This window comes from Gobius niger (genome assembly GCF_951799975.1).
Source record: "Gobius niger genome assembly, chromosome: 19".
NCBI lineage: Eukaryota > Metazoa > Chordata > Actinopteri > Gobiiformes > Gobiidae > Gobius > Gobius niger.
In genome coordinates this window covers 12,373,936-12,388,457 of record NC_136870.1, presented here as the reverse complement: position 1 = coordinate 12,388,457, position 14,522 = coordinate 12,373,936, and the positions used below count along the sequence as shown (strand labels likewise).

The 14,522-nt window shown below is 41.9% G+C and overlaps 1 protein-coding gene across 1 annotated transcript; it reads left to right on the top strand.

Moving 5' to 3' along the window:
* The first annotated feature begins 5,427 nt into the window (after positions 1–5,427).
* Positions 5,428–14,417, top strand: atp2a1l (ATPase sarcoplasmic/endoplasmic reticulum Ca2+ transporting 1, like). The gene is made up of 22 exons (XM_079578081.1): positions 5,428–5,706; positions 6,460–6,477; positions 6,770–6,852; positions 7,451–7,555; positions 8,091–8,229; positions 8,977–9,057; positions 9,140–9,225; positions 9,300–9,597; positions 9,661–9,916; positions 10,019–10,121; positions 10,199–10,330; positions 10,409–10,525; positions 10,605–10,823; positions 10,897–11,008; positions 11,088–11,311; positions 11,398–11,618; positions 11,697–11,899; positions 11,976–12,061; positions 12,148–12,281; positions 12,393–12,510; positions 12,806–12,923; positions 14,127–14,417. Exons 1-22 carry the CDS (start codon positions 5,589–5,591, stop codon positions 14,138–14,140), a joined length of 2,985 nt encoding a protein of 994 aa, XP_079434207.1. The 5' UTR covers positions 5,428–5,588; the 3' UTR covers positions 14,141–14,417.
* Positions 14,418–14,522: the final 105 nt, after the last annotated feature.

Below are 14,522 nucleotides of genomic sequence, written 5' to 3'. Positions count from 1 at the left end.
TAGATGTTTTATTACTTTAAATTTGAATGTAATGAATGTCAAATGAATACCTTACTTGATGGTTTTATATGAGGGCCAAAGTGTCACCTTAATCTTAATAGCAAGCTTGGTCGTAACACTATTTGTCACTCAGAGGCTCAGATTCTCAACATGGAGCTTCTTCAGGATTAAGTTTCTAAATTTTGTATTGCCCAGTGAGTCTTGAGAGCTCAAAGTGACCTTGTTCCTGAGATATCGAGTAGACTGTGTAACACTTGTATTAAAAGCCAACCTTTGCTTGAGAAGTGCACAGTGTTACAAATAAATGAACTGTAACGCCAATGGAAGCCCAGCCTGGCCTCCTAAAACAGTTGTACCTATGGGTTGGATACACAATGGAATAATATGTATTTGTAGTTTGTAGGTACATAATGTAATAAGACTTAATTCTAACCCTAACCGTAAGCCCTAACCCTAAGGGTCTGGTGTCCTATTACATTGTACTGTATTAGTACTTATAAAGTACTGATACAAGTTATTCCGTTGTGTACGTATTACATAGGTACAAGTTATTACAGATTGTTTCAGAGCACATTACATTGTATTATATTTAGTTAGGTACAATGTATCAAGGTAGTGTAAAATAAAGTGATACCAAAGATTCAAAAGATTGTATTGCCAATTCATATGAATTTAAATTTTTGTTTCTCTCAATGTTTGAATCGTCATCAATCATTAACATTTTGTTTCTTTTATACAAAAGACATTATGACTGAGGTCTTCCTCAAGCATAAAATCCAAGTTTTTTTTATATGAGCATTTGGATGTTTAAATTATATTTAGTAAGGACTGATTTTGTAAATAACATATAAGAGCAAGCTGCTGAGTGTTTGGCCTCTTAGTAAAAGTCACTGAATATGTGCACGCAGCCAAGTGAATGACACCTCATAGGTAGCCTTCTGGGAACGGGGAACACCACTTTTGACCGAGGGGGCTCACTTTCACGAGCCTCCCCAGTGGCTTAAATGCGTAAGTGTAAAGAATGGTGTGAACAACCAGGAAACCCTGTGCCTATTGGTCCACACCTTTTTCAATGATATGATGCTGTTGAATGCACCCACTGATAGATGTAAAGAAGATGAAAACCACACTTTGGAGCCTCAACACCTGGTCCAGCATTCTGAAATTAAAAAGCTGCAAAGCTGTCGTGGTGCCATACCCAGCAGCATAGTGTCACCTGCTCTATTTATATCCCCTGAGGAATTCTGGATTCAGAGACTCAGCTGCCACTTCTATTATTACTATTAGCTAATACTGTAACAAGTACCTAGCTAACACCAGCATCGGAGCTCCTTTATCCAATGTCTTATAGCTCAGTACTAATTATGTCCTCACTGTCAATCCTGCTGTTGTTGGGTTTTTTTGTACACTTTATTTGTAAGCCAACCAGTGCTACCAATACTTATTATACATTCAATGTTTGTCATATATTTTAACAATTTTAACAGTTTGGCTGTTTCATCTGAATCCATCAATTATTTGTATCCATGCTATAATAAAGCACTTTAAGTTCCTAATATAGGTGGAAAAGTGCTATACAGAGACCATTTACTTTACTTTTCTTTCTTTATTTCTTTACCATTTTGTTGTTTTGTGTCTTCCACCTATGAAGGCCTAACTGAAAATAACCTATACAAAGCAATTATAATGCAGAAATCTGCATTGTTAATAGCTAAATTTGCATTCTGGATACAGTCTTCTTGGTTGTGGCCTTGTCCCTCACTTTTCTTATGCCGTGCAAGTCGGCAGACTGACTTAGTTGCATAAGATAGTTGTGCGTACAGCTGCAGCCCCCTTGGTACTTAACACTTGTGCAGAACTGGGAACAGGGATTGAGTTCGCAGTCCTAGGAGGGAGCCTTTCATGAGGGCGGGGCATGTTAGCGCCACACTGGGGTTGGAGGGAATGAGGGTCTCCGCTTCAAGGGCTTTGGTAGTAGTAGTAGTCCTGCACACATGCTCCTGACACTTCACCGATATATTGAAGCGGAAGGTGAGGCAGCATAGGAGAAACCTTATCCTTCTGAGATATTGAGTTAAATGTCAGTGCTCTGCTCTGAGGGGGATACTGACAGGCCAACCCCCAAAACCGTGAGGCCAGCGCGCCTGTACAACAGCTGAGCCCAGGCCCGGGTGAATAACGCTTCACAACTCTGGATAAATTTGAAATGTTTGAGTGAGAACAGAGTGGCATCAGATGTCAGGGGTCCATCGATATTGGTAATGTTAGGATTCTCAGGATAGTGCATAACTTTCTGTGCTACCTCTGATAATTAAATCCTACAGGCTTTAGTGAGATCCTGTTAGGATTGCTGCTGCTTCACAAATAAGGTTGGCTGGGAACAGAGCTGGTCATAATCATGGAGGAAAATCTTTGGGCAGCGTACGGCCGTCACTGACTGAAAATGTGCCACAAAGCAAATTCCAAATTTAGGAATTCTTTATGGAGCAACAAGGGCCAGGGCAATTCTAACTAGTGGCATGTTTTTATAAGACACATGTGTGTTCTCTCTTTATGGAATTAAAGGATACTTCGCGGGGGTTAATACATGTAACTACAGTAATCTTTCACATTATTTGAAATAATTTTGATTTTACCTTGAATTGATAGTTTGAAGAGTGCAGAGAGACACTCAACAAATTATAGCAGCCAGAAGTCGATCTCACAACCATGATGCAGGTGCAGTGTCATGTGTGCATGTGCACAAAGGATGTACAAAGGATTATACAGTGGGAGGAAAATGTATGTGAACGCTTTGGAATCAGAAATCTGCCTAAATTGGTCATAAAATGTGGTCTGACCATCATCAAAATCACAAGAATGAGTAAACAGTGTCTGCTTTTACTAATACCACCCAAACATTTACATTTTATCAAGTTTTGAATGGCCATAACAAGTAAACATTCACAGGACAGCATGGAATAAGTGAGTGAACCCAGGAATTTTGCTGAACTGCAGCAGTTGTGTAAAGAGGAATGGTCCAAGATTCATCCTGATTGTTCAGGTTCACTTACTTTTTCCACGCTGTTGTGAATGTCTCATGTTTTTCTGTGTTTTCATGTTTTCATTAGTGATAGCACGTTCTCCAGGCCCTGAGGCAACAAAAGAAGCCCCACACCATGATTGACCCTGCTCCAGACTTCACAGTGAGCATAAGGTTTTGATGTTGATGTGCTGTTCCATTTTTCCTCCACACATGACGTTGTGTGTTTCTCCCAAACTATTCAACTTTGGTTTCATCAGTCTATAGAATATTTTGCCAGTAGTGCAGTGGAGCATCCAAGAGCTCTTTCGCAACCCAAAGTTGAATTGTTAGTAACTCTACCCAGTTTTTTTTACTGGACCTCGTGTCTGCAATAAAGGTTGCTGATGATGGCTGAAAACTTTAGTTCAGTGGTTCCCAAAGGGCGGTCCGTGCCTCTAAGGCCCACCAGAGGCCTTATATTTTTATAATAATGATTATTAGTATTATTATGATGATGATGATGATGATGATGATGATGATTATTACATTCAACAGCTTTTAACCTGTCCCCGCTCTAAGAAAAAAACCCGAGGTGACAGAGCGTTTGCAGTCGCTGGACCCAAACTTTGGAACGAGCTCCCTTTGAACATTCGATCAGCCTCATCCATTGAGAGTTTTAAGTCACTCTTAAAAACACGCCTCTATACATTGGCTTTTAACACGAGCTGAGTTGAGCATTCCATGTTGTTATTTTGTACTGTGTGTGTGTATATATATATGTGTCTCTCACTGAAACATGTACAGCACTTTGGGCAGTGTCAACTGCCCAAAGTCAAATGTATTTGTATAGTTTATGTATATGTGCTTTATACATAAACTTTGACCTTGACCTTGACCTTGATTATTATTATTATTATTATTATTCGGGGACCCCATGAGAATCTCGGATCAATAAGGGGCCGCGATGTCCCTAACTTTGAGAATGGCCGCTCTAGTGTGCCCAATTGTACATGGTAATTGTGTCTATCAATATGACCAGACATAAAACAAAGCAGGATATCCCTTCATGAGTTCCATGAATCAAACTTTATCTTACATGGTATGAAAATTCATAACATGTATGATAAAGTGAGTAAATACGTAGGTCAGTGTTACTATAGCTGTGAGCGGTGGCCTCGGCGGCTGAAGCACCGCCTGCCAGTTTATTGATCAGCTCCAACAACTTGGGATTCCTTTGAAGAGTGTTGGTTGCACCACCATGCAGCCGGTTTACTACAGGTTACTGCTGTTAAAACAAGTTGTAAATCAAAGGTCGGAACTTGCCAATGTTTTTCTACATCAAATCTAAATTTAGCAGTCATAGCAGAGTGGTGCATAGCCACTTAACCCACAGGACATTAATACAAGTTTCAGAGGACTATTGGCTATTAAAAAATGATAAAACTGTAAAACAGTAGAGTACACTCTGGCAAAAATTATTTTCAGTTTGGCTTAATGCTTAAACCAAAATACAATACAGCGCAGTGCTCTAAATCCTGCCCACCACAAGAGGCCATTGTGCCCCAGTGAATGGCAGTGTGCGCCTGGATCATCTGTTGTTCCAGAACTTAAGCCCATGCCAGATCACTCTTCCTTCTTCCCTTACCCATAAAAAAAGAGAAATAAAACCTGATCCACCAACATATCTGTAGTGGGGGCTCCTCTGCTCTGTGTGACGGTATGACTGGCTGGATATGTCTGTGGCATTCATGTATTTTGGCTGCCACCCTTTAATACATTTGACTTATTCATTTATATTTTACATTTCTACTGTTATTCAGGCTGGTAGATTTTTATTTTGCCATTTTTGCATATATTTACGATCAATTGTATAATTAAGATTCTCTGTTCCTTTAAATTGACAAATACACTGTTCTTCAACAAGAGGTTGGATAATGTGTAAATGCTTGTAAAATCCTTTTTCAAAACCATTTGACCCTATTCTTCACTGTCATTTTGTATCTGTTCTGGCCGCCTTCTTCAGCAGAAACCAGTTGAGCCGTCACTCAATGCACCCCCCTCCTGCCCTGGATGTTCTTCTGTCCCGCTCTCTCACCTTCTCCCTTCGTCTTATTCCACTGACCATGCATGTTCCAAAAACAGCCCTCATTTTCATCTGTGGGACAACCCCTGAGCCCCCCTCACCCCCGCTCCCCCCACACCCATCACCACTACAGCGCGTTACCTCCCTTTTCCAAATCTAAGCTTGGTCCCCCCCTTAGTTCCTGTCCAAGTCCAACGTCTCACCTCCCCATTGCTCCACCTCAAGACCCCACCCTTGACCCCCCGCCATGTGTCCTGTAGTGGAATTTGGAGGCGTGAGTCTGTGGGGTGTCCACCAATCCCCGGCCCAATGCCAGTATAAAACCCTGACAGTGCATATGCCTATTCGCTCTTTCTGTCAGACCAGCACTCCTAGTAGAGAGTGCCACACTTCCAGGTGAGGGTGGTGGACCAAAGGGTGAACATTGCAGAGAACAACAGAGAAGTTGAAGAGCGAGGATAGGCACGGTTAGACGGCCCATCCCTAATCTATCCAACAAGGATGGAGAACTCACACACCAAGGTGCCAGCTGAATGCCTGGCCTACTTTGGAGTGAACGAGAACACTGGTCTCAGTCCTGATCAGTTCAAGAAGAACCTGGACAAATATGGCTACAATGGTAAGGGCTTTCACATCAAGGAGTTGCCAGGGGGTTACAGTTTGACTAAGAGATACATCACTTTGCACTGGAAATAAATAAATTGAAGTTCTTGTTCTCAGTAGGCCATGATAGTTTTTTTCTGTGTGGGTTAACATCACTGCAGTGCTCTGAGATACTGCTAAGAGCTAAAGACTGGATTGAGATGCTTTTTAAAGAGGAGTTGCAACAGCTGGTAGAAATGCAGAGACATTGAGAAGCAGAGACTTTGAGGGCTTTGAAGAGCTATTTAAAGATTGCAAAAGAAGATGGCTGGAGACCGAGAGAGACAGGTGATGGCTCAAGAAGCTTCCTGGGTGATATATGGGGCGGGCGCTAACAGGAGAGGCAGATAATTTTAGTATGGGTTAAAAGGGGAGGTCCTTAGAAGGCTTACTGTTGAATTGTGTGCAATATGATTGCTAATCAATAACAATAGGAATGGCTTATTAGCTAATGTTTCATTGTTGTGTGGCTTCCCAGCAGCCAATTGTTTGCACAGATATACTTGTGCTGGATTGACTCTTAATGAGTTGCTAAGAGATTAGTCACATGTCATATGTGGCTGTAGTAAAATTGTATGCTGCCGTGGCTCAACAAAGTACAACAATCCCTTGTAAACTAAACATGTTAGGTGGTTAGCAAAAGCCTGACATACTGTATTTTCAATTTACATAATAAAATGTTGTATTTTCTTTTTTTCCCCCATGTTTTGATCTCTGTTGTGAACTCCAGAGCTGCCCGCTGAGGAGGGTGAGTAATCAGTACTGTGCACACACACAAAGCAAGAACAAAGTTGTCTTTACATTAACATGCAGGTAGTTTGAGGTTTATTTTATTTTGTTTATTCATTTACTTATTTCTTATCTATTCATACTACAGCATTGTTGTTATGTAGATTAAAATCCAACGAAATACATACATAAATTATGCGAAAAAATTACCTATCACATCTTAAAACATATGGATAGATGGGGTAACTTCTATGATCCAGTCTTCGTGGGGCGAGTATGATTTGATGATGTTGTTTCTCTGTCGTCCCCAGGTAAGAGCATCTGGGAGCTGATTGTGGAGCAGTTTGAGGACCTGCTTGTCAGGATCCTGCTGCTCGCTGCCTGCATCTCCTTCGTAAGTGGCACTCAGATTATTGTTTAGACGTTGTCAATGGGACTGTTCTGTTGTTTCGCCGTCTGAGAATGCTTTCTGGAACACTTCAGAGTTCAAGAGTTTTGAGACATCCACCTGTTAACAGGATACCACTTACACTTATTGGAACATGAATCTCTGTATCACTGCAGCCTGGTCACTTTGTCCAAACAACTTGTACTATGTATTTCAGAAGATGACAACTTGAGAGGAGAGAACAGATTGCTGGGGCTTGTAGGAGGTGTATTAATTCCAACAGAAAGCTTTCACCCGTTTGGGCAGCTGTCACGATGGCCTTAGAAGGCGAATATTGAGGAGCAAGTGAGAGACAGGGGGTCAGGAAGGCTGAGGGCTAAGGTTTATTTTAAGAAAGGCCTAGGCTGAGGAGAGAAACTGAATCCTTCGGGAAAGGTCAGGCCTGAGAAGAAGAACGGAGGGCTATTACTTCAAGAGCAAGGAGTTATAGGAGCTTGAGATCAAATTCATAATTATGAAACCACTTTTTACACACAGAGTATATCACATTCTTCTGTGTGAGTCTATTTGCCAATGACATAATATTTTTCTTCTGTCATCTCAGGTTCTGGCCTGGTTTGAGGAGGGCGAGGAGACCGTCACTGCCTTTGTTGAACCCTTTGTCATCCTTCTTATCCTCATCGCCAACGCTATCGTTGGAGTGTGGCAGGTCAGTGAGGGACCATTGAGCAATAGCCATTGCAACACCAACACAAGTTCAAGTTACTATTATGATGTGATCAGTGATGTGATTGCTCAAGAAGGCCTCTTAAAATAGTGTGAGCTCTTAGTACACACATGAGAGCAATTTATCATTACCATTATAAAATAAGCTTAGTCAAGTCTGCGAACTGTCCTGAAAACAACAGATATTTCATTTTGTTTTCAAGTTTCATTGCAGACATTTTTTACATAATGGAGGTCATAAATTGTACCATTAGGAATTCTGATGGCACTAACTTTAGTTTTGCCACATCAAATTGTTGCACTTGATATGTGATATATGATAAGAGTATTTTACTACTGTAATGGTCAACACACAGACAAATTGTTCAGCTTTTATGTATTGAAGTTTTAATCATTATTTGAATTGTTCAATTACAAAAGGAAATGTACATATTTCAAAGGAAAAAAAACATTCTTACATTAAAAATGCATCATAACTTCATGTAGATGAATTATGTATTTTCTGTGTTTATTCATAGGAGCGTAATGCTGAAAGTGCCATTGAGGCTCTTAAGGAGTATGAGCCTGAGATGGGCAAGGTTTACCGTTCTGACAGAAAGAGTGTGCAGATGATCAAGGCCAGAGAGATTGTCCCTGGAGACATTGTGGAGGTGTCCGGTAAGAAATATGTTAAATATGTTTTGTTTCTTGTCTGACAGGAACAGACAATAAAATATCACAGACTGTATTCTACAGTAGTGTTACTGACGTACATGCAGTCCTAGGCTCATGGCAAAGCCTTGTGTCTTTTTAAGGCAGTGGGAGTGAGGGAGGACGGAGTAGCACTGCTGTGAAAACATGCTGACTGAAGGAAAACAAAATCAGGAGTATAAATACCCTGCCTCACCAGCACCTGCTGCACCTCCTCTCCCCATCACCACTGCCCACTGCTGTTCATTCGTCAAAGAACACCTGTCCGCACTGCATGTCCCTCCCCCAGTGGTGGACAGTAACAGTTAAAAGTACAAATACAAGTAAAAAGTATACATTTAAATACATTTTGGATTTTAGAGCAGATATCTGTACTTTGTACTCCACAACATTTTTTAACTAGATTAAAAGTTACAGTGTTTAGATAATGCGGCTCATTCAGTCTCCCATGTTTAACCTGGTTTTATAACAACAGCGCAATATAAGATATCACATATTTAACTTTTTTTTTTTAAATCAGTGTGAAATACACTTTAATGCTTTTACGTAAGAAGGCTTTTACTCTGACACTTACCTATGTAATTAGTTTCTCCAGTATCTGTACTTTTACTTACTTCAAGCTGCAACATGAATACCGTATTAACCAGCGTGCTGCCTAAAAGTATGATAGCTGTAATTATAATCATGCAAATTAAAATAATGGTTTCCCCACAGTTGGTGACAAAGTCCCCGCTGACATCAGACTTGTTACCATCAAGTCCACCACCCTGCGTGTTGACCAGTCCATCCTTACTGGTGAGAGTTGAGATCAAACTCGTTTCTGTTGTGTCTTTTGGAAAAGATGTCAATGTTGTTTTTTTTCCCCTGCTGCTCTTAGGTGAGTCTGTCAGTGTGATCAAGCACACTGAGGCTGTCCTCGACCCCAGGGCTGTCAACCAGGACAAGAAGAACATGCTTTTCTCTGTATGTACCTTTGGGTCAGACTTATTTCCTAAACATCCACCATAGGTTTTTACACTTTACACTTCATTGTACAGGGTACTAACATCGCTGCTGGCAAAGCCATCGGTGTGGCCGTTGCCACTGGTGTGGCCACTGAGATTGGTAAGATCCGTGACCAGATGGCTGCCACTGAGCCTGAGAAGACCCCTCTGCAGCAGAAGCTGGACGAGTTTGGCGAGCAACTGTCCAAGGTTATCTCCCTGATCTGTGTTGCTGTGTGGGCCATCAACATCGGACACTTCAACGACCCCGTGCACGGTGGCTCCTGGATCCGTGGTGCTGTCTACTACTTCAAAATTGCCGTTGCTCTGGCTGTGGCTGCTATCCCTGAGGGTGAGTGAACACATGATTGTACGTCTGTCTCTATTCACAACTTTTTATTTCATGGTCTGCTAGGTCTGCCCGCTGTCATCACCACCTGCCTGGCTCTTGGTACCCGCCGTATGGCCAAGAAGAACGCTATTGTCAGAAGCCTGCCCTCTGTGGAGACCCTGGGCTGCACATCTGTCATCTGCTCTGACAAGACTGGCACCCTGACCACCAACCAGATGTGTGTGACCAAGATGTTCATCATCAAGAGTGTTGATGGCGACCATGTTGACCTTGATGCTTTTGACATCTCTGGCTCCAAGTATACCCCTGAGGGCGAGGTGTAAGTTGGATTTTTTATATATTGTACAGTTATATTTTTGGACCTATTTCTATCCCATTCAACTACAAAAGGAAAAGAGGTTTAATTGTTGAATTTGAACAGTTCCCAGGGAGGCTCAAAGACAAACTGCAGTTCATATGACGGACTTGTTGAGCTGGCAACCATCTGTGCTCTGTGCAACGACTCCTCACTGGATTACAACGAGGTAAAATTTGCCATTAATGTCTAGTAAATCTTTATACTTAAGTTGGGCCTAAGCAATTTCTTTGTTATTTTTTCCAGTCCAAGAAGATCTTTGAGAAGGTTGGTGAGGCCACTGAGACCGCCCTGTGCTGCCTTGTTGAGAAGATGAACGTCTTCAACTCCAATGTTAAGAACCTGTCCAGAATTGAGAGAGCCAATGCTTGCTGCGCCGTAAGTCACATGCTTCATCAAGAAAGATAAACACTTTGTTGATCAGCAACTTAAACGGTTCTATCCACGTTGTAATAGGTGATCAAGCAGCTCATGAAGAAGAACTTCACCCTGGAGTTCTCCCGTGACAGGAAATCCATGTCTGTGTACTGCACACCTGCTAAGGGTGATGGTGGCGCCAAGATGTTTGTGAAGGTATACTGTTTTGTTTTCATACTGCTTTTACATATAGTGGCACAGAATTGTCCCAACCCTATGTTCGTGTTCTCATCAGGGTGCCCCTGAGGGTGTGATTGACAGGTGTGCATATGTGCGTGTCGGCACCACCCGCGTCCCCCTGACCAACACCATCAAGGACAAGATCCTGTCTGTCATCAAAGACTGGGGTACCGGCCGTGACACCCTTCGTTGCCTGGCTCTGGCCACCCGTGACAGCCCCATGAAGCCTGAGGAGATGGTCCTTGAGGACTCCACCAAGTTTGCAGACTATGAGGTGAGAACTAGAGCCTTGTTCATTTTTTACTTTGTGCAAATGCAAGAATGTAAACTTATAATGGTCTTCTCAGAATGACCTGACCTTCGTTGGCTGTGTTGGTATGCTGGATCCCCCTCGTAAAGAGGTGACTGGCTCCATTCAGCTGTGCAGAGATGCTGGAATCCGTGTCATTATGATCACTGGTCAGTATCATTGCTGTTGAGGAAGTACAAATCATTTCAGCAGTTTAAACAGTTACCTAAAAGACTCCACTTTATTCAGGTGACAACAAGGGTACTGCTATTGCCATCTGCCGTCGTATTGGCATCTTTGGAGAGGATGAGGAAGTTACTGGAAAGGCCTACACTGGACGTGAGTTTGATGACCTGCCCCTCGCTGAACAGTCTGAGGCTGTCCGCAGAGCTTGCTGCTTTGCCCGCGTCGAGCCAGCCCACAAATCCAAGATCGTTGAGTTCCTGCAAGGTCATGATGACATTACTGCCATGGTGAGACAGCTTCACAAATGCGTGAAATGTGTGAGTTTAAATAGTTAAAAACAGAACATATTTAACATCTTTTCTTTCATGTTCAGACTGGTGATGGTGTAAACGATGCCCCAGCCTTGAAGAAGGCTGAGATTGGCATCGCCATGGGCTCTGGCACTGCCGTTGCCAAGTCTGCCTCTGAGATGGTCCTGGCTGACGACAACTTCTCTTCCATTGTGGCCGCTGTTGAGGAGGGTAGAGCTATTTACAACAACATGAAGCAGTTCATCCGTTACCTCATTTCCTCCAACGTTGGTGAGGTCGTCTGGTGAGTGCACTTGGAACTGTTATGCACATCATCTAAGCATTGTGGGCCGTAGTTATTACCTATGTCTCTGTTCCTCAGTATCTTCCTGACCGCTGCCCTGGGTCTGCCTGAGGCTCTGATCCCTGTGCAGCTGCTGTGGGTGAACCTGGTGACTGACGGTCTGCCCGCCACCGCCCTGGGCTTCAACCCTCCCGATCTCGACATCATGGGCAAGCCCCCACGTTCCCCCAAGGAGGCCCTGATCTCTGGCTGGCTCTTCTTCAGATACATGGCTATTGGTGGTACGTAGAGCTGTGACATCATTGTCATTGTTTTGTGTTTAGTGTTATCTGCAGTGATGCTTTTATTCTCTGATAGGATATGTCGGTGCTGCCACTGTTGGTGGTGCTGCCTGGTGGTTCCTGTACGACCATACTGGCCCACAGATCACCTACTACCAGCTGGTATGTAGGCCTTCTCAGATATATGACTATGTCCACATTGTTAAAGCACACCAGTAAGGATCATCCTTCATTTCTCTGCTCCACAGTCTCACTTCATGCAGTGCCACGATGAGAACGAGGACTTCGCTGGCCTTGACTGTGAGATCTTTGAGGCTTATCCTCCCATGACCATGGCCCTGTCTGTGCTGGTCACCATTGAGATGTGCAACGCCCTGAACAGGTGAAACTATGATGAATTCAACAATGTTTATGTATCTGTACAGCTTCACTTACGTTTACAGAAATGTACTTCTAGCATTTAAGTTACTCATCCCTTTGTACTTCTCTTTAGCTTGTCTGAGAACCAGTCTCTTGTGCGTATGCCCCCATGGAGCAACTTCTGGCTGCTCTCTGCCATGACCCTCTCCATGTCCCTGCACTTCATGATCATCTATGTTGACCCCATGCCCGTAAGTGTCTCCTCTCTGATTGTCTTGTTGGACTAGTTAATAGTTAGGTCTACTGATAAATGGTACTATAGAAAGCATTAATTTTTTGTTTAAGTTTAAGTTTATTTAAAAAGTCTATCTTGACTTCATTCATGAACCATATTAGCAAAAACTGTATTTAATTGTTTTACCATGGAAACATATAATCTAATCAGAAACTGAGATAACATGAGGAAAATAAATTGTGATATTTTTCTTGCCCTGCCTGGTTGACTCTGTCTTGACAGTACTGACTGCTCCCTCATTATCCCCACAGATGATCTTCAAGCTCACCCATCTCTCAGTTGAGCAGTGGATGATGGTGCTGAAGCTGTCCTTCCCTGTCATCCTCATTGATGAGGTGCTGAAGTTCTTCGCCCGTAACTACGTTGAGTGTAAGTATTCATGTGTGTGCGCTACAGACTAAGAATCCCTTTCTAGTCTTTTCTTTTTTTCTCATTTTATAACAATGTCATTTTATACTAATTTGAACACGCTGTGTATTACCATTTTTTCTTTCGGACTGTCCTCTTCTCTCACCCACTTCCCATCCACTCATTAACTTAACTCACCTCCCTCTTTTCATCTTCCAGACTAAATCAGTCACCATACCACCTTTAGCCTGTAACCAAAGCAAGGTATCCCAAAAGCTACATGAGGCTCTCTGTCTGTTTCTGCTATATATTCATAAACTGAATGAAGTTTATTATTTGCCCTTGGATCTTCTACTTACGTTTACTTATTTTTTAGATAAAGACATACAGTGAATTGGCTTGTGTAGGTGGAGATCCCTGTGGCTCTGTGTTTGGTGCATTGTCTTTTATCAAAATATTGTGTGTTGCCTTAGAAAAAGTGCTGACCATTTTATCAGATGCTGCGCTTTTTGTAGGCTCTGAGTATCTGCATATTCATGTATACCATTAGAAATAAGTGTGTTCTAGTGCCAGTACTGTGTTTATTTGGTTAAAGCAAGGCGACATTTGCCTTTAATGTGACACTGAACACACTTTAAATGAACTGATATTTCAATGAATTAAAATAGAAAAGTCCTGCGTGCTGATGTGAAGCACAAGGTACTTTATATTATGATGCTGTAACCATATACTGCAAAATCGATATACAGTTGTCTATATGGTTACAGCATTGAGAAGCATGAATTCATTGTTTGGTACAGGGGGAGGCAAATGTATGTGAACCCTTTGGAATTGTTTACATTTCTGCCTAAATTGGTCATGAAATGTGGTCTCATCTTTATTGAAATCACAAGAATAAGTTAACAGTGTCTGCTTAAACTAACAGTACAGGGAGGAATAAGTGAGTACACCCTTAGATTCAATAGCTGGATTACTATCCTTTGGCAGCAATAACTTCATCATAACATGTAATTGTTTAGGTGGTATTAGTTCAGGCAGACAGTGTTAAATTATTCTTATGATTAAACATGATTATAGAGATCAGACCCCATTTTATGAGCAATTTATGCAAATGTGAGATAATATGTGAGAAATTCCAAAGGGTTCATATTCCCTTACCCCCCACTATAGTTTGCCAATAGCAGACACCTGTCTTTCCTTCTATAACACTCATTTTCATTGCAGGTACAGAAAAATGAGCGACAGAAGATCTTAAAGGTTGGGGAGAACGATGCAAAGACGAGAGGGATGGTCACATCTGAAGTTGGAAGTTAATGATGAGCCAACCAGAACAAGAGATGGGAGTACAAGAAAACATATCAAAAAATATTGAAAAAAAAATTTCAAAAACGTTTATAAAAGCCTCTGTGTACGGAAGGAAAAAGAAGTATCAGTAAAGTATTAAATATTTAAGATTTTATTCTAAGAAATAAACTATGTATTAAAGGTGATTTTTTTTGTTTTGTTAAATTTTCACCATGTTGTGTTATTGTGTCCATTTTCCTATAATTGACTTTCCAGCTCATTTCTACGACGGTAGTTGGTGTTGCTCTTGCTTTGGCTGGGCACTGTATGGTGTAG